Source organism: Elephantulus edwardii, unplaced genomic scaffold (genome assembly GCF_000299155.1).
Source record: "Elephantulus edwardii isolate Elephantulus edwardi_28Jun2011 unplaced genomic scaffold, EleEdw1.0 scaffold00180, whole genome shotgun sequence".
NCBI classification, from domain to species: Eukaryota; Metazoa; Chordata; class Mammalia; order Macroscelidea; family Macroscelididae; genus Elephantulus; species Elephantulus edwardii.
In genome coordinates this window covers 2016107-2037721 of record NW_006399930.1, presented here as the reverse complement: position 1 = coordinate 2037721, position 21615 = coordinate 2016107, and the positions used below count along the sequence as shown (strand labels likewise).

General features: G+C 38.3%; 1 protein-coding gene across 1 annotated transcript in view; it reads right to left on the bottom strand.

Annotated features, from left to right (window-relative positions):
• The window catches only part of CYYR1 (cysteine/tyrosine-rich 1), a 206039-nt gene that overhangs the window by 170297 nt on the left and 14127 nt on the right, over positions 1–21615 (bottom strand). Inside the window, exon 3 of the mRNA XM_006896038.1 lies at positions 17781–17883. Coding sequence (XP_006896100.1) covers positions 17781–17883 — 103 coding nt within the window. The remainder of the gene's footprint in view (positions 1–17780; positions 17884–21615) is intronic.

The following is a 21615-nucleotide window of genomic DNA, read 5'->3' as shown; positions in this document are numbered from 1 at the left end:
TAACAAACAGTGCTGCAAAACTGGACTTCTACAGCACCCACATCTCACACCATACACAAAAATCAATTCAAGGTGGGATCAGAGACCTAAGAGTAAAGCTCCAAACCATAAAGTTCATAAAAGACAAACTGGGGCCAAGCTTAGAAGGCCTAGTCTATGGTATAAAGAGATTGGCTAATATAGCCAGAAATGCACAAATTGATGGAAATGACTCTCTAAAGACTAAATTCTGGTGTGCATTCAAAACTTTTCCCAATAAGGTGAAAAGAAAACTTACCTACTGAGAAAAAAACAATTAGCAATATCATGTCAGACAAGGGTCTCATAACAATAGTTTACAGAATACTACTGGGCCTCTATAAGATAATAACCCAATTACAAAAGAGGTAAAAAAAATTGGAAAGACTTTTCACAGAGGAAGACATTCAGATAGTCAATAGACACATGAAGAAATGCTCAAAATCACTGACAACAGGAGAGATGCAAATTAAAACCATAATGAGACCATGTCACCCTAGTAGCAGTTGCAAAGTTTAGCAGGACAGCAAGCAATAAATGTTGGAGAGGATGTGGTGAGGTGGGAATGCTCATACACAGTTGGTAGGATTGTAAAATGATACAAACATTCTGGAAGGCAGGTTGGCGTTTCCTTAGAAAGCTCAACATAGAAATTCTGTAAGAATATGAGAACTAAGATACAAATGGAGATTTGTACACCAGAGTCCATAGCAGTGTTTTTTACCATCACAAGAAAATAGAAACTGCCCAAATGTTCAACTACAACAGAATGGTTTGAGAAATTGTGGTATATTCACATAATGGAATTCTATGCAGCACTCAGGAGCAATGATCATGAAAAATACTACATAATATGGAAGAGACTGGATAGTATTAAGTTAAGCAAACTAACTCAGTCTCATAAGGACAAATACTACATTGTTGTTGCTATGTGCCAGACGAGTCGCTTGCAACTCATAGTGACCCTGTGTACAACAGCCTTAAACCCTGCTCTATCCTGTGCCAATCACACTGCCTCTGACACACCCATCTCAATGACCCCAGTCACTGAATCAATCCACTTCATAGAGGGTCTTCCCCTCCTGCACTGTCCCTTCACCCTACTAAGCATGATGTCCCTCTCCAAGGACAAGTCCCTCCTTACAACATGTTCAAAGTACGTCAGACAAAGGCCCGGAATCCTTGCCTCCAAGGAGTAGCCTGGTTTAACCCTCTCCAGGATGAATCTGTTTGTTTTCTTGGCAGTCCATGGTACATTCAATGCTCTTCTCCAGCACCACAGCTCAAAGGCAACAATTCTCCTTCTATCCTCCCTAGTCATTGTCTAACTCTGATGCATAATAAGTGATTGCAAAGACCAAATCCTGTATCAGACACACCTTAGTCTGTTCTGCCAGCTCAGCTTCCAGTTTCCCCCGTTCTGCCCGGCGGATCCCTCTGTCTCCCCTCTGTGTGTCCTGGGGAAAATACTACATAAGACCATTATTATTAAAATAGAATAACTAGTAAAACATGTATGGGGATGAAAGAGGGGAAGGGGTGGGAGCAGAGGAGTTAGGATGGGTAGGGGTGAAATCATAGAGTTACACAATTTGGTGAGTGGGTAAAGAAAATGGGAAAGATTAGCAGGGATCTGAAGACAGTTTAATAATAGGCATAGTCCAATGGTGGTTAATTTTATAAAACATAATGAATGGGAATGGTTGCATGAAACACAGTGTACGTGAAGAAGAGCATGAAACCCAATGTTTATGAACAGTGTAAGCAAACCAATGTAAAAAAAAAAATTAAAAATAAACAAGATGAACTTACTTGTATTTACAAAGCTAGTAACCAATTCAACATTTTTTTTATCATGTCAATGAGTCTGCTTCTTTGACAATGAGTGACAACTCCCTCTCAATACTACACAGCACCTACCTACAGACTCAAAGCTCCTGTTCAAATTTATTGTCCCTAAAAGGGACAAAAAAAATCCAGTAAGCAAGGCAAGTCCAAGCTTCCCTGTGTTTAGCTGCATCTTTTCACATCTCTGAAACCTCTGTGAAATTGTTCATGGTAGGTTGGTAAGTAAGCACAAGTAAACACATCTTGTTTATTAGATAATCCACCCCTGTATTCAATTACCCAAAGGAGAAATTTCAGAATTAACTTGCACTATGTCCTATTCATCTTTATGCAGTAATGAAAGCTCCCATATCCTGGGAAGCCCTTGAGGGGCAACCCTGAAATTCACATGTACCTTTTTCTCATGCATTTATTTGTGAACTGGATGTTTAAGAGAAATGTACTACTTTCACCTACACCACGAAAAAAAAATCACATTCAAAAGGCAAAGCAAAAGTTATTTCTCTTTTAAACTGTATGCAAACAACATAAATATTTCCTCATGTCCATTGTACACATTCTTTATAGAAAATTTGTCCAGCAATATTCCCACTGCCATTGAGTCAATATGGACTCATGACAACTCTCCAGAGGGTTCTGGAAGCTACAGATCTTTACAGAAGAAGACTGTCCATCTTTCCCCTGTGGAGTAGCTGGGGGACTCATATAGTTGACTTCTCCTTTAGCAGCCAGATATATTATATACTATGGCCATCAGAGTTCATTTACTAGAAATATCACTTTGTTGTTGTTGTTATGCACCATCAAGATGCCTGTGACCCATAGCAACCCTATGTACAGCAGCTCTGAACCCTGCCCTGTCCTGAGCCAGTCTCACTAATTCCAGCACACTAAACCCCATTGCCCTAGTCACTGTATCAGTCCATTTCATCTGGGGATTTCCTCTCCTGCTCTCTCCTTCCACCCTTCTGAGCATTATGCTTATCTTCACTTTTGTTGCATATGTCAAACTGCTTGCTGACATACTGATAGCAGTTTATCAATAATCTATGGCCCTTCCACCTGCAGTGTTATACAGATAATATAACCTTGCTCACTGAATTTGAAGAGGACCTGGAGCACTTGCTGCAGAAGGTTAAGGACTTCAGTCTTCAATGAGTGTTGAAGACCAACATCATGAAAACAAAGATTCTTACCTCTGGGTCAATTGACAGCACCATGATAGAGGCAGAAGATTGAGATTGTTAACAATTTCAGTTTACTTGGGTCCACAATCAACACTCTTGCCATTAGCAGTCAGGAAATCAAAAGACAATTGCATTGGGAAAATTTACTGTCAGTGACCTCTCTAGAGTGCTGAAGAACAATGATGTCAGTCTCACTGCAATTATTTGAGACACATTAAAGAGCTGAACAATGACTAAGGTGACAGAATAAGAATCAATGCCTTTGTGTTGTAGTGTTGGAGAAGAGTATTGAACATACATGCCATAGACTGACAAAAGAACAAACCTAGAGAGGATAAAACCAACTTGTACTCTGGAGTAAAGGACTTTAAAGCTCAATCTTATATACTTTGGGCATATTACCAGGAGGGACAAGTCCTTGGAAAAAGATATTATGCTTGGAAGGGTGGAGGGACAGTGCTGGAGAGGAAGACCCTGGAGGAAATGGATTGACACAGTAGGTGTATAGGACGAAGTGGGATTGTGTAGGGCTGGTTTCAGAGCTATTGTGCATAGGGTCGCAATGAGTCTCAAGCAATCAAATGGCACATAGCACCAATAACAACCAGCGTGAGTCCCTTTCACCTTTACCCACGTGGCTTGACACTACCAGTCTTAAGGAATATTGCCAACCTGGTAGATGAAGACAGTATTTCATTATTTTAAATTTTATTTCCCTGCTTTAGTTAGCTCACTTGTCTAGCTTTCAGTATGGTAATTTGCTTTCTACTTTTCTGTGGACACACACATTGCTCATCTTCTGTTCGTTCATTCTGAATGCCAATTTCTTTGATGAAGCTTAAAGAGTCCTCGGATGTTGAAAATGGTTTAAGTGCTCTACTGTTAACTCACAAACTGGCAATTCAAACCTAACTGACATTTCAAGGGAAAGGGACTGGTGAGCTGACAAAACTTAATCTTAAAAACCCTATGGTACAGTTTCACTCTGTACACATGGGATCACCATGGGCAGAACTGCATCAGTGATAGCTAACAACAATAAGAACAAGAAATTACCCATATCTCTTCCAAATAGGAATGTTCCTTAAACTTTCTCAATGGAATTAGTTATCTATTTAGAAAAAATAAATAAATTCTAACTTAATTCCTAAACCATAAAAATCTACACTTAACATTTAAAATCCAGTGGTTTTTTTTAGCATATCTTTTCTTTCACTATGTTTGCCTTTAGCTTTTATTTTATAAATATTTCCCTTCTTTAACAATACAGTAGGTCCAGCAGGATGGATTTATGGGTGTGGAATTTAATATGTATTTGCAGGGATATCCAATTGCCTAAGCGTCATTTATTAAATAATCCATCCAGCTTACACTGATTTGTAATGTATGTTTTCAAGCTTTCTATTCTCTTATTGGTGAGTCAATATCACAGTTTCTTGTCCTTAATTTTATATTTTTTTTGTCTGTATGCATGTCTCTCACTTTGTTCTCTTTTGCAACAAAAAGAATGTTTGCATACTTTTGGGTCACTGGCTGAAAATCGCCTGTGACTTCATCCATAGCCACTGGTGAGAGTCAGCGCCCAGAGCCATCAGGGGCTTTAAGCTCGTTGCCCACTGCTGTGGTGTGGACAGCTGAAACCCAGGCCCCGACAGGAACCTTGGGGGGGAAAAAAACCCAGACTCTACTTCATGCTCTGCTGGAGAAGGAGGGGCATTCTCCTGTACCAGTCAGATCCAATTTGGTGGTACACACACACACACACACACACACACACACACACACACACTTTTTCTTCTTCTTTTTAAAAAAAGACTACTTCAGCCGTTGCGGCCCTCTGCCCGGGGCAGGCTGCCCTCGGCCCCTGGCCCGGGGCGAGCCGTCGTGGCCCTCTGCCCGGGGCAGGCTGCCCTCAGCCCTCTGCCAGGGGCGAGCTGTCGTGGCCTTCTGCCCGGGGCGGGCTGCGCTTGGCCCCTGGCTCGGGGCCAACCGTCGCAGCCCTCAGGAGCAAGAAGGCAAGCAGCTGTAACCCAAGACCACCAGTAAGGTGATAAAGCGTCCTCCCTTCCCCCCTTTATATCTATGCCCCTGTTCAGCATGAAGAAGCCAGAGAATCGGCATCCAATTCCCAAATCAATAAGACAGTTGGTTTAATTACTATTGGAAAATGCTTGTCATTCCTCTGTAGCATCTGGTCCCCACTGGACCCTCATCATTTCCTTCACCTGCTCCCCCCACCGACCAAACTGCAGCTCTGCAACTGCATCCTGGCCCATCCTCACCCTTCTGCCCCCAACCCTCACCTCCTTGTACCCCCAATATGTTTTTCCCAATAAAAAAAATTAATTAAAAAAAAGAATGTTTGCATACTTTTTTTCCTACATTCTTTATGGTTGTATATAAATTTTTGGCTCTGTATGTCAAGAAAACAAAAGACATATTACATTGAGCAAATCTGCTACAAGGATCTCTTTATATTTTCAACAAGAAAGGACGTTAGTTTAAAGACAATGGTGTGCCTGACCCAAGCCATGGTATTAATTGCATCACATGTATGTTGGCCAATGAATAAGGAAGACCAAAATAGAACTGATGTCTTTGAGTTATGAATTGTGATGTTAGCAGTAAGTATTGAAAATACCACGTCATTGGAAACAGGAGTGACATCCACTTCCTAAACAACATGCCTCTGGAAACTCTATGAACTTTGAGAAACAACAATAATTATAGAAAGGCTTCAGGTCTTTTGTTCATATGGTTGCGATGAGTCTAAACAGCAATCAACAACAACAACACAACAGACCATGCCAAAGAAACAAACAAATCTGTCTTGGAAGAAGTAGTGCCAGCTGCTCCTTTAGAGGCATGGATGGTAAGCCTTTCGGCCTGTTATCAAGTGGGGCCAGAATTTAGAAAATGGTATCATACTTCGAAAGGTACAGGATCAGCCAAAGAGAGGAAGACTTTCAAGGAAATGGACAGAGTGACATAGCGATTGCAACAACGGGGCACAGCAGAAATTTTTGAGGATGGCACAGGATTGAGAAAGGTTTTGCTCTCTTGTACATAGAATCATTATGAGTGAAAGTTGACTCAATGGCATCTAACAACGGGTCTAATTTAACAAAAAAGGTATATGAATTTTAATTAGAGTAACAAACAATTTATAGAGGTTTCAGGAAGAACTGCAGAAACTGCATCCAGAGTTTTCTATGGCTCTTAATTTCCTCTCCGCTTTCTTGAAACCCTTACTAATTTTATGTATTTACACTTTAGAAAAAAAAAGTTTTATGTAAACTGCTACCAAATTTCTTGTTAATAGCTCATAGCTTTGGTGGGTGTTGAAAATAACAATAATTTGGATCCACACATATTTAGTTTTCTAATTGTTGTTGTGTATTGAGTTAGAACCAACCCATAGCTGACCATCCAGCAGGTTTTCAGAGGCAGTAAATCACATAGAAGGAGCCTGCCAGTCTATCTCCCAAAGAGCTGCTGGTGGATTTTAGTTGTGCACTATTTAATTGAGTATTATGGTACTTATAATTATACTCCAGTGACCTGTTGGTAAGAAATTGTATTGCAAATTGCCAAGACACAGGATTCAAACCCACTTGCTGCTCTTCAGGAGACATATGGGCAATCTTCTTCCATGTGATTAGCTGCCTCTGACAATCCACTGGAGGGTCTGGTATGGGTTGGTTCCAACTCAACAGCACTCAATAACAACATTCTAATCTTGTGTCCTGAAATCCTGGTGAATTGTTTTATTAGGTTGTATAGTCAGTGAAGTACAATTGTTATCATCTAAATCATGTAACAGTGTAGTTTCTTTCTGTTTATTTATCTTGTTTATTGCAAAATGAGGCACTCCAGTATGATGCTGAGTTGAAGTGGTGATAGGCATTGTTTTGACTATCTAGTTTCCTTTTAAGGTTAAGATTTCTAACATTGTATCATTGAGTACAATGTTTGGGGTATTGTTTTCTTTCTTTCTTTTTTAGATATTTATTGTTGTTGTTGTTGGTATTGGGTACCATGGAGTTTATGACTACTCATTGTGATGCTATGAACAGACCAAATGATTATTCTCTCTACAGCAAGACTTATCTTGTACCATCCTCAAAATCTCCACCAGGATCAAGCTCACTGTTGCAATTATTGTTGGCAATCTAGCTCATTGAGGGTTTTATCCTCTTTTGATGGCCTTCTACTTTTTCAATCACAGTGTCTTTCTCCAAGAAGTCTTTCATTCATAGGGTCACTTTGAGTCAATTATGACTCAAGAGCACTTAACAACAACAACAGCAACATAGAGAGAGCTCAGTTGGCCTAGTGGACAGAAAGCGATGCTACCAAGCCAAAGGTGGGTGACTTTAAGCTGTATATTAAATTGGTTTTGGTCAAACATTCTTCTAGGTCGTGTAATCCTGGTATGTCCTCAAGAGGTAACTTGTGGTTGCTGTGAAGCTGAACACTGTGACATTGATGTGTCAAATGTGAGAATGTTTACCCATGGTAGGCAGTGTTTGGTGGTGCTCCCCAAGTAAAACAACCTTGGAAGCAGGAGTGGTATCAACTTCCATAATAATTTGCCTCAGGAAACCCTATGAACCTGGAGAAAGGATGAAAGTCACACAAGTGCTAAGGACTTTTCATTCATAGGGTTGCTGCCGTCTATGACTTGACGGCACTTAACAACAACAACTCTTGAAAATATGTCTAAAATATGTGAGAGATGAAGTTTCATCATCCTTGCTTCCAATCATCATTCTGGTTGTATTTCTTCCAAGACAAATTTTTTTCATTGTTATTATTTTGATGATTGATGCGATAATCAATATTTTCTACCAATATTAGAATTCAGTCTTCAATTCCTCTGTTATCTTCCTTATTCATTGTCCAACTTTCACATATATATAAATTAATTGAAAATGGCATGACTTGAGTTTGATGCACCTTAGTCTTTAAAATGATGAGTAAAAACAGAAAGCGGCTTCATACCTCTTAAACATATTCATTTAAGTATCTTCCAACTAGAGGATAAACAAAATATGGTACATACATACACTGAAATATTACTCAGCCATGAAAAGAAATGGGCTGCTGCTATTCTAAGGTTTCCAACGAGATGGACTGACAGTGGCTGCAACAATGAGGGCTCAAACAGCTGCTGTACCATTCTGCAATTCCACCAGCAATGGATAGAGGCTCCAATTTTTCCACACCCTTTCCAAAAATGTGTGGTTTTATTTTAGTCTTTTTTCATAGCCATTTTAGTGAACGTAGTTCTATCCCTTTGTGTTTTAAAAATAGTAATATTTGATTGTATCTTAGGTTAAAGTTTACATAGCACCGTATAAATATCACTACACGACTGCCAAATTACATCATTACAGGGTAAACCACTGACATTGCAGCCCCGTCAAGTGAACATATATTTAGTGACAGCACAATTCAATTCAGGCACACAGAATGAACTCTTCAGAAGTGTTTTTCCTCATACTTAAGTGTTAAGGTTATTTTATTTATTTTTACCAAAGGCCTTTTAGAAAATGTATTGCACTTCTTTCAGTATTTGTATAGCTTCATGTATTTATTCATAATACTCAGCTATTTAATGAGCATAGGACCTCAAATGACTTTTGAAAATATGAAACCTTTGTCTTTCAATTTAGTTTTGCTTTCATGCATAGCATGGCTCTGAAATAACCACTGTGGCATTTTTTAACTATCTTTGCAAAACTGAGGGTAATACATCTTTCACATCTCGTTGAGAAGAGAAGAAACTTAATCCCACCAGGATCTGTTATTAGTTCTTCCTCTTGATTTTCCCCATGGGGACTTTGTGTTGGCCAGATGGTGCTCTGAAGACTCCCTAGACATAGCAGCATCTGATGAAGGCAAACTAGAAAAGCAAAATTTACTTTTGAGTCGAGAGATTAAATCTCATCTTTTTTCATCTGGCTCAATCTAATTTCAGCCTACATTCAGTGTTAGACAATGTTTCTCCTCCTTACATAACGGAGTACTTTTATTTTCAGTAAAGTTCTGCTTAGTTTGGTCCCCCCCCCCCCATTAAATAATTAGCCATTCATTTGCACCTCATTTCATTGAATTCTACCAATTCTAAAGCATGCTTTACAATCCACATTTTATGCTGGAGTTTTTCCTCTAGTGAATTCCAATTAAATGTAATCAGCAGCAAAAAAGTAAATATCCCTTTCTACATTCATCATCATAGAATATCTACCAGAGCGAGGAGTTGCTGAATGAGTCTGAGAATCAATCCAAGGGATAATTTTTTTTTTACTTCTTTATTTGTTTAATACTTATTTTGTAACATATAGAAATTTTCACTCTTCAAGAGGAAGCTCAGGTGATCCGGTGGGTAAGGAGTTGCACTGCCCACCCAAAGTGATTCAGATCCATCAGTTGCTCTGTAGGAAAAAAGATGAGCAATTTCCTCCCATGCAATTTACTGCCTCTGCAAATCCACTGAAGGGTCAGCTATGAGTTGGTACTAAATGGCACATAATAACAATTTTCTAGTTATTCCTTTTGTGGTTAAAATCTCTTAAATACAAAATTACTTACCAGGTCATATAGTCTGTAACTGGGGCAATGGGGGTTGGTGTGGTGGAATCAGTGAGACTGGCTCGAGACAGAGCAGGTTTCAGAGCTGCTATACATAGGATCACTATGGGTTGCAGATGACTCGATGGCACAGAACAACAACAACTAATTCCGATAATGTAACATCTCACATTGTTCATTCTAGATATTTCTTCAGTAGAAGGAATCAATACAAGATTTATTTGGCATCCTTTTCATAGAAAGGTTTGCTGTTGTCACAGTAGTGTCTACCACTATGTCCTTTCTTTGTAAAGGCAGAGGCCTTGCATGGCTCAAACAGTGAATAGCCATTACTGGGAAACTTAGCATTTTGAATCCACTCATTGTGAAAGAAGGCTGAACGATCCACTTCTGAAAAGTCGCAGCCCTAAAAACTCTGTGGAGCACAGCTCTACTCTGCAACCACAGGATAAGTATGACTCAGAACAGATAGCAACTCATCATGAAAAACTAGCTATATTATTTCTAAAGGGGTCCTGGTGGCACAGTAGATTAAATGTTGGGCTGTTAACGAAAGGTCAGCAGTTCCAGTCCACCACTGCTCCACATGAGAAAGGTAATGCAGTCTCCTCCCATTGGACTCAGCAGTTTATTTATAGAAAAAATACTGAATTATTTTGTTTCATTTTTCAATAAAATCATGTCTTTAGATCTTTTTGTTGTCTTACTTATTCTATGTCACATTACAAGTCTTTCCTGTCTAGCCTTTCCCAAACTGATTATTTCCTTTCCTATGTCTTTGTACAAAAGAGGCTGTCTATCTGGAAGCCATTTCCTTTCTCCTTTGTCTATATATATAAATATCTGTCCTTTCTTAAAGCTGTTGCTCAAATCTTATGTTTATCAGGCCTTCCTTGAACATCTCTTTCTAAACACACTCCCCCACACAGAGTTGTAGCTATTTTCTCTTTTCCTATTCCTCCAACTCCAACAATACTTTATAAATGAGCTCATTGGATTATAATTGTCTACCCTTTTTTCTCCCATTAGATTGCAAGGTCTTTGGTGTCAGAGGACATAATTTGTGCATCTTTGAATCCCAGGGCCCAGCCCAATACTGTCAGGGTAACAGGCAATCAATACAAATTTGTAAATAATTAACTGAATGGTATAATCGAATGACTGTAAAGCTTTGTTTTAGTAATTCTGAAAGATAACTACGTTGTCTATATTGAAGTCAGTGTGTACATTTTTAATGCACAAAGTATACATATTAACTTTTACAGGTTTTCAAAGACAGAATGAAATGTTAAAATTGTTAACAAGGAGAAAGGATCTTAGTCTATCAACAAAATTAACTCACAGAATGGACAATATCTAAAAAGGAGGAAGCTGAGTGAAATAAGACTTCTCAACTTAAAAGTAAATAAACTAGTATAAGTTAAAAAATAATTTAAAAAGTATAGTGAAAGTTAGTTATTGTGATTTCTCTAAAGTGTATCTCTATTAATTGTTAATTTATGAAATAACAAAGGAAACTAGAGGAAAAAGAATTAATGACTAACCAGCTTTAATCAATGGTGATTATTTCAGTGGGTGAGGATTCAGCACTGCGCTCAGGTTACCTTACCCACATATAAACAGTCTCCAGTGACCCCAATTATATTTTGTGCTCTTTAGTACATTTTGAATGGAGTCAAAGCATTTTTATTTTTAAAACAAACACAAATATAAATATAAAGTACTTATTTTATTCATTTATAATTTATAACATTTCACTGTTTATTGCCGTCTTCCTGATTACCTTTCCCATAACTACAAAGGTCTAATTTTCCGTTCAGATGATTAAAATGATTTTTCTAAGAATGCACATGGGTGCCTGAAAGAGAGGAAGTGCAGTTTATGAATTCCAAAATAGCAATACTTGAAAACATGTGCATGAAAGGAATCTTGTAAGCATTCTTTGAATGACTTTTTACCCTACCTTCTCCCTCTAGTCCACACACACTTAAAAAAGAAAAAAAATTTGGGTGGAGTTAAGAACTCTTTTCAAATTTCAAACAATAGCTGGAAATCCTGAAAAGGTACTCTCCTTAATCCAGTAAAAGAAAAACACTTTAAAGAATTGTGTGTGTGTGTGTGCTAAGAATTGTTTATCAAGGGATTTACTCAGAGACTTCTATTTTGGACAGAAAGTTAAGTCCTAACACCCTGAAAATATATTGCCATCTGTGTTTATTTTCCCCTCTAAAACACAATTCTTTTTTTCCAAACAAAGAAAGCACATACCCAGATATGTGTGTCAACTCAACTATTACTTTAATTTAAATGAATGGTGCAATTAGTTAAGACCTAAATATCTACCATAAAGATGCAAATCTTTATATATTGAAAATAGAAACGGTGTATGCAAATTTAAAAGTTCTTAAAATATTCTAATTAAAATCATTAAATCTAATTTAATTACATTTTCTCTTTTGTATTTACCCAAGTGAAGGGTAATAAGAGATGAGAAGTAGGGATGATAAATAGAGAAATAGGCCAAAGAGCCACAAAATCCAGACTCCCTCATGTGAGGTTGTAGCCAATAAATGCCATCTGTCAGCCCTACTCACACATTTACTTGGAATAGCAGCATCTGATATGGGGAAATCACCAGAAAATAAAATCTAAATTTCATAATAATGTATTTTAACTAGCTTATATGCTGAGAAATTATTAAAAAAATTAAAACACTTTGTACATGTTTACACACACATTTATATACACAAATATATATGTGTGTGTGTGTGTATGTGTGTGTGTGTGTGTGTGTGTGTGTGTATACACAAAACTTGTAATTGGACCAGGAAGCAGTTCTCAAAACAGAGCAAGGAAACATTGCATGGTTCAAAATCAAAAAAGGAGTGTGTTAGGCATGCGTCCTTTCTCCATACCTTTTTAATCTGTATGCAGAATAGATAATTTGGGAAGCTGACTTTATGAAGAGGAATATGGCATTAGGATTGGAGTAAGACTCATCATCTGACTGCATTATGCAGATGACACATCTTTCTTGCCAAAACTGAAGAGGAATTGAAGTGTTTGCTGCCAGACTATAGTTTTCAATATAGATTGAAGCTCAACATCAAGAAGACAAAGATTCTCACCACTGGGTCAATTGTTAACACTATGATAGATGGAGAAGAAATTGAGGTTGCTAACAATTTCAGCTTACTCTGCTCCACAATCAACACTCTTGACACCAGTAGTCAGAAAATCAAAACACTAATTACGTTAAGGAAATCTAGGCTCAGAGACCTACCAAAGTACTAAAGAGTAATGATGTCGGTCTAGAGATTAAGGTATTCCTGATCCAGGCCATGGTCTATCAATTATTTACTATGGATCAGAAACCTGGACAATGACTAAGGATGGCAGAAGAAGAATTAATGCCTTTGAATTGCAGTGCTGGGGAAGGGTATTGAGCATACCATGGACCATCAAGAGAACAAGGAGGTCTGTCTTGGAGAGGGTGAAATTAAGTTTCTTTTTGGAGGCAAGGATTTTGAAGCTCTGTCTCACATACTCTGGGCACATGGTCAGGAGGGACCAGTTCTTGGAGAAGGGCATCATGCTCAGAAGGGTGATGGACAGTGTAGGAAAGGGAGACCAGGGATGAGACGGATTGACAGAATAAATGGAATAATAGGGTTAGCTGTGTGTCAGTCAGTGAGATTGGCTCAGGATATGGCAGGATTCAGAGCTATTGTCCATAGGGTTGCTATGAGTCCCAGGCAACTCGATGGCACATAAAAACAACATATATATTCATATGTACATTTGCATGTGTAAACAGCAGCAGTTGTGCTGCTAACTCAAAGGCAGTGCATTTGACATTCAAATTCACTAGTGGCTCATGAGAGAAAGATGGGCAATCTCTTTCTATGCAGTTTACAGCCTCAGAAAACCCACTGGAAGTGTCAGCTATGAGTTGGTTCTGACTTAACGCATATGTGTGTGTATATATAGAGTTGTTCTTGAATAGCAAAGGTCCACTTGTATGTGGATTTGTTTTCCCTTGTTGCTATTGTATTGAGCTCATTATGTGGCTACTATTTAAAATACTTAGTGATATTTATTTCCGCTTGAGTGTTACCTTCCAGTAGATTGTATATCACAGTAAAAAAATGATTCCTCAAATTCCTACTGAATTTGTTGTTGTTAAATGCCGTCGAGTCATGGGTGACTCATAGCGACCTTATGAATGAAAGTCCTCGACACTTGAATGCATGATTTTCATCCTTTCTCCTGGTTCATAGGGCTTCCGGAGGCAAGCAATTTATGGAAGTGGATGCCACCCCTGCTTCCATATATATAGCATTGCCATTAAGTTGTAACCAACTCATAACCAACCCTCTGTTGGATTCCCCAGGCTGTAAATCACATTGGAAAAGATTGTCTTTCTCCTGTGGGGTCATTGGTAGATTTGAACCAAACTGTATACAGATGTGACTACTAGAGTAAATTCTATATATACATAAGCGTTTTTGCACACACACATAGACACATGCACATACATCCACTCACTGTTCACTTATAGACATCTAGTTAAGTTCCAAAAATCATTAATTATTACACGGCACTTTTCAAAAGTGTAAGATGAGCATATCACCTCCTCCACCTTACTCACCTGCACATTGAGGATTTCCTCTCCTGAGGTCATATGCTCTGACTACCTCTGCTTGTCCTATATCCCCTGAAGTGTACTAGGACCCCACCTCTACCTGCAGAGAAGGGCTGCCCAATCTTCCATAGCTAGGATGTTCCAAGTACCACCCCGTTTCCATTCACAGAGTCCCCTCCCTCTCTCAATGACCCTAAGTCATTCTTAATGGGTTTTTTCAGAACCAAGTGGTTCTTTGTTCAAGGATAAAAGGGCCCCTGGATACTGCAAAAGGGGGGTGCACAATGTCCACTGGATCCCCCTGCTGGATCCTTGCCCCAAGAATCCTAAAGCTCTTTCTTGACGTCTGAGTGCCTTCAACAACCCAGAACTTCCTCTCAGGGCATAGTAGCCTGCAATGACCCCTGAGAAGATGACTGACACAGTGTTTATACCAATGGACTCTAACATGTCAGGGATTGTGAGAATGGTGCAGGATAGGATAGAGTTCAAAGCTGTTGTTTATAGAGTAGCTATGGGTTGAAGTTGACTCAGTGGCACCTGCCGATAATAAAAGATCACCAGGATTCTCTTCTGATGTGCCTGTATATGCATTTGAGTCCATCATTTTGGTTAGCAGCCAAGTGTGAAAACTGCATTGCCCATGAACTCCACATATATAGGATGTACACTCTATGTGTGTGTGCACGTATGTATGCACATATGTATTCTACTCTGAACAAATAAAGTTCTATTAAAAATCATTCTGACCATTCTCTAATTAGGAAGAGGATTTCTTCTCTTTTCCACTAACTGTCCCATAAGTGAAATTGAAACTATTTAACATTTGTTTGCGTTTCAAGAAAGGAGGGACAATCTCCTCCTGTACTAGTAAGATACCATTTAACGGTACTTGCACACAATTTTTTAAAAATGTTTTTGTTGTTGTTATGTGCCATCGAGTTGCCTGCAACTCATGTTGTTAAGTGCCGTCGAGTTGTAAGCGACTCATAGTAACCCTATGAACCAAAGTCCTTGACACTTGCGTGTGTGACTTTCATTCTTTCTCCAGGTTCATAGGGTTTCTACTCTGCTGCCACTCACCTGAAGCAGAATAAAAGCCACAAATATTTCCGTGTTCCCCACCTGCATCTGTCTCTTCCAGATTCACAAGGCTGCATCACCCACCCAGCTGACACTCCCTGCAACTTATAGTGACCTTGTATACAAAAACCTTAAACACTGCTCCATCTTTTGCCAATCTCACTGTTTCTGACACACCTACTCCTACAACCCCAGTCACTGAATCAATCCAATAGAGGGGTCTTCCTCTCCTGCCCTGTCCCTCCACTCTCCCAAGCATGAAGTCCCTCTCCAAGGACTGGTCTGTCCTTGCAACATGTCCAAAGTATATCAGATGAAGTTTCAGAATCCTTGCCTCCAAGGTGCAGCCTGATTTAACCCTCTTCCAGACAAACCTGCTCATTTTCTTAGCAGTCCATGGTATATTCAATACTCTCCTCCAACACCACAACTCAAAGGCATCAGTTCTCTTTCTATCATTCCTAGTCATTGTCTAGTTCTCTGACACATAGCAAGTGATTGCAAAGACCATGGCCTGTATCAGGCACACCGAGTCTCCAGAGTGACATCATTGTTCTTCGGTACTTTAGAGAGGTCTTTAACAGCAAACTTTCCCATCACAATACGTCTTTTTAATTTCTTGGCTGCTGGTGCCAAGAGGGTTGATTGTGGAGCCAAGCAAACTAAAGCTGTTAACAATCTCAATCTCCTCACCATCTATGATGATGTTGCTAATCTGCCAAGTGGTAAGAATCTTGGTTTTCTTGATATTGAACCTCAATCCATATTAAAGGCTGCAGTTCTTGACCTTCTGCAACAAGCACTTCAGGTCCCTAGCAAGCAGAGTTGTGTCATCTGCATAACACAAATTATTGATGAATCTTCCCCCCAGTCCTGACGCCACATTTCTCCACATACACCCCAGCCTCCCAGACAATCTGTTCTGCATATAGATTGAAAAGGTATGGAGATAGGACACATTCCTGGAGTACACCCTTCCCAATTTTGAACCATGCAGTGTTTCCTTGCTCTGTTCTGATGACTATCTCCTGGTCCAAGTATTCATCAATAGATAGTATCACTTGGGATTCTGATGATAGTTTTCAAGGATATCTTGGATTATTGGTTTTGAAGACTCTTATTCAGGAAGACATGATCTACTATCAGCTCCAACTTTGCTTTTAGAAACTCTATGTTTGCAGGTTTTCTCAGGAAGTGGAAAATACTTTATAAACCACCTCAATTGGAATATTCCTAAAATAGTCAGGCACATACTATTTCGTGCTTAATCCTTCCTGTTTCCCCTTAAGCTTTTAAGTTTCTATGTGCCTGTTGACTTGGAATTAACTCATAGCTGACCCTCTAGCTGGTTTTCAGAGTTTGCAGTAACATGAAAAGAGATTGTCCCTCTTTCTCCCATAAACTGGCTGGTGGATTCAAATTGTGTGCCTTTGAATTGGCAGAGTAACTCCTTAACACTAGATGATTAGAGCTCCCTAGGGTTTCAATAGAGTAAACTAAAGCACCACAGAACCATCTTGATACTCACTTGAAAAATAAAAAACAGAAGAGGACAGAGAGACAAGAACCCTGTAGCTTTCTGAAACTCAGGGATGATTTTGATCTAGAAAATTCTGATGTTACAGATTTTGTATCTTTTATTTCTCAATCTTCTTGACCTATAGGCCTGTTTAGAGCAACTGAGAGGTTCATCTTTTCCAGCTGTATAACCCTCAAAGCACGTCTTGCTCTCCTCACTCCCTTTACCTCTAGAATAAATTCTTAATTGTTCCAGGGAACTGTGTAACACATCTGAGTGCATATGCCATTGTTTTTTTTTTCTTTTGACTCTCATTTTACTTTGTTCCTGCCTACCTTCTCTTGGGTGCTAGACTTATTTCCTGAAGTACAGAGAAACTGCTCTAAATGAATTATGTAGACAAATGACTTTGCACCTCTCAGCTGGTTTTTATTCACAATTTCTCATTTCCTAGATGTGCAAGGAATGCATTATACAAATTTATATATAGATGGCAAAATAAATTGACTACCATTACATTATAAATTTTGACTTACAAATCCTTCAACAAAATAGAAAAACACGAATTACGAACATATGGGATGGGGAGAAGATCAATGTATGAAAATGTCTTCCTGAAAATGAAGCAGTTTAAAAATCCTTCTTTTAGAATTTATTTTAACATCCTTTGAAACACAGTATTTCCTTTTCTATGTTACTTTGCACAGTTTGTCAAAGGTAAAAAATAACATTTTGAATATGGATGATTATTTCATATATCTTACATCAATAACCAATCTTAAAATCTTTATGTCTGTACCTATAACTTAGTACTTTAAAAACAAACAAACAACAACTGGGCTAGGGAAAGATCAACAGTATTGCCAGATTTATCATTACTCACGAGAGGATATTCCCAATGTAGGCGTAGTAGGAGCAGCAGTACGGGGTGGTCCCATCGCAGCAATATGATCTGCAGTCTTTGCCACATTGAGCCAGGTAACCATCTATAGAATAAAACCCAGCATGTGCAGTTAAAGTTCAGAAGTCACAGAGTCAGAAAAATTATTCTATTTCATATCTTAATGAGTCACCAAACAACATTTATTGCATTTACATTTTCATATGACCAGTCCAAGACATATCCAGGCACAATTCCATACAGCCAATTTCAACTCATGGTTGTAACCACTAAGGAAGCAGGCAGCTTCATCTTTTCCTTGAAGTGTAACAAGTGATTTCGAACTGTAGGTCTTCTGGCTAACAACTCCATGAGTAATGCACTACACTACCAGGGTTTCTTTTTCATCTGACATATGTATGTAAATACTCAGCCAGAGTGCTCTTTAGAAGAAAGGATGGAGAAATTTTTTTTCTCACATACTCTGGGTATTTTCTCAGTAAGAACTAGTTATTGGAGAAGGGAATTATATTTGGAAAAGGAGACTGTCAGTTCAGAAATGAATATCCTCAAAGAGGTAGAATGACATAGTAACTATAATACTAGTTAGTTAAGCACAATGAAGATTGTGACGTTGGTGTATGACTGGACAGAGTTTGGCCCTTTTGTGCATACAGTTGCTATGAGTCAGAGCCCATTCAGTGTACCTAACAACTTCCTCATTCAACTCTAAGCTCCTTTCTGTAAAGAAAGACCTTTCTATATCTACATCTAATTCATATAGTCAAGAATCCCATAACAAATAATCCCTCACTCGTTTTCTGTTGGTATATCACCTATTTTATGAATTGTTGTTGTTATTGTGTACCATAGAGTTGGAACTGACCCATAACTGACTCTCCAGCAGGTATTCAGAGACAGTTAATTGCACAGGAGGAGATTGCTCATCCTTTTCCCACAGAGCAGTTGGTGGCCTGTAACTGCTTGCCTTTGGGATTGCAGTGCAGCTTCTTGCCACTAGGCCACCAGAGCTGTTCATTTCAGATACTTATATTTCCCTGTTAAAATCATAACACAAATGTGAAGAATGTTATATTTATGTATACATGTCCATATAATTACCTTATTTAGAAAAGAAAATTCAGATTTTACTTTCAAATCATCTCCTTGTAATGATAATGCTTTAGCAAAGAATTTGATAAAGGTAGAAAACTTCATTTATCTTTACTAATAATTCATGGATTTTTTTAAAAAGCAGAAAAGTTTATATATTTTTATGTTCAATTTTATCTCTACCTCTTAGATTAACAAACATGAACATTGAGACTTTCCTCTGCATTATATAGTAGGACAGGGGAAAATAATTACCGTCATATGATTCAGTAATTGTATTTAAAATTTACTTTGAAAAATTAGATGACAGAAATACGATCTAATTATTTAGAACCAAAGTGGAAACTAGTGTATTTTTACTTTGGCATTGAATGCTTTTTGCAAAGTCAAAGTTATTTTAAGCTATTTGTTTTAGATTGCCTAGTGATTTTTCTATAGGTTTCTACATGCATGTCTGTGTATGTATAAAGACACTCCTGATCAAGTTACACATACCTGACAATGTACAACCACAGCAGTTAAGAACTAATCCCTGGTGTGTTTGTTCCAGTTGATTAAGTAGGTACCTGTCTTAAAAATTTCTTACTGTGGCCTGGACTGCTTTCCTTCCTGGAGCACTAAAACGTGGCTACTACTTGGTGCTATCCCTTACCCCCATCCCTCTGCCTGGATGCCCTAGCCCCAGCGCCTAGAGGACAAGCCAATGCCACCACTCTGAACTTTACCATGGACACCAGTATCAAAGGTGAACTCAGGTTCTCCCCCTTTTAAGAGCTTGAGCTACCTTTAGCCGCAGGCACTTTGGACTGGGCTTGTCACAGCAGTAACATGACAGAGAAGGGAGCTAATTCACAGACCATATCTCTCCCGAACCGAAGCAAGTCTTTCCTTGAGTCAAATGTTCAGAGAGAAACTCTGACAGGGTAGCTGCCCTGCCTTCCTCTGGAGCAGTGAATTCCTAAGCAAAGGTTTTCAGACCAAGAGTCTGTTAAGGAATCAGGCATGAAAAACTCTACCACAGCAATGTCACAAAAGAAGCAAACTACCTCACACCCTATACAACCCCAAAACAAGATATCATCCTCCATGAATTCAAAAGAACAATGATTGAATATTTTCAATGAGTAAAAGACAAACCTGAAAAATTACAGGACTCTATAAGCAAAAACCAAGAGGAACTTAAAAATAAACAAACCAATTCAAGACAATTAAAATAACACAAATGAGGCATTAGAGGCTCTGAAAAATAAACAAACAAAAAAAAAAAGAAATCACAATTCAGAATATAAAGAGCAATGTTTCAGATGCTGCCAACATGCTGGAGGGACATATATATAGAGTTGTGGAGATGCAACACAGAAACAGTGAAATGGAAGACTGAATTGTCACCAATGATCTTCTAGAACCAAAAGCAGAATGAAAAAGGAAAAAAAAGAAGAAAGCCTGAGTATAATAAGGGATACAATCAAGAGGAATATCAAATGCATAATCAGAATCCAAGAACAGGAAGAAGTAAAGGCACCACAAAGTTGTGGAAGAATTATTAGAAGAAAACTTTGCAGGCATAGTGAAGAATGAGAGAATATATACCCAAGAAGCTACATATACACTGTATAGAATAGACCATAAAAGAAAACTACCAAGGCATATCATAGTCAAATTTGCCAGAACCAAAGATAAGGAGAGAATTATGAAAGCAGAAAGAGAGAAACAAAGAGTTACCTAAAAGGGAAAGCAAATAAGATAAAATGCGAATTTCTCAGCAGAGACCACGTGAATAAAGACAGTGGAATGACATACATTAAAGACTAAGAGAACATACCTGTCAACCAAGAATACTGTGCTTAGCAAAACTGCTCATCAAATATGAAGGAGAATCCAAGATAGTCTCAGGAAAACAGAATCTAATTGAATTCATATAAAAAAGGAACAGCATTGCAGGAAACACTAAGAGACATCCTTCTTACAGAGGTAACACAGAAATCAGGAAGGACCAAAATAACCAGCAAAAACACCAAAAAGAACTCAACAAAATGACAGCAATAAATCCCTGCCTTTCAATAAAACCACTAAACGTGAATGGGTTAAATGCACCACTGAAGAGAAAATGAGTAGCAGATTGGATAAATAAAAAAAGTCCATCCATATGCTGTCTATAAGTGACAAACCTGAGAACTGAAGAAAGAGAAAGACTTAAAAGAGTGGGAAAAAATATACCAACCAAATGGTAATCAGTGAAAAGGGAGGAATAATCTCTGATAAAAAAGATCTCAATACCAAAACCATCACAAAGGAGAAGGAAGGTCATTATATAATGCTGAAAGGGTCACTAGACCAAGAGCATATATTAATAATAAATATCTATGTATAAAATTTTGGAAGCAGGAGTGGCATCCACTTTCTAAACAACATGCCTCCAGAAACTATGAACTTTTAGAAATGTTACTAGTTGCAGAGGGGCTTCAGGCCTTTTGTTCATAGAGTCACTGGAAGTTGTGCTTGACTTGAAGGCAATCAAGTACAACAACAACAACATGCATCAAATAATAAAGCAAACATTAATAAAACTAAAAAAGAAATAGACAATATCACTATAGTAGTTAGAGACTTCACCACACCACTCTCAAGAATAAATAGAACTTCTTGTTGTTATTATGTGCTATCGAGTCGTTTGCGACTTATAGCAACCCTATGTACAACAGCCCTAAACCCTGCTCTATCCTGT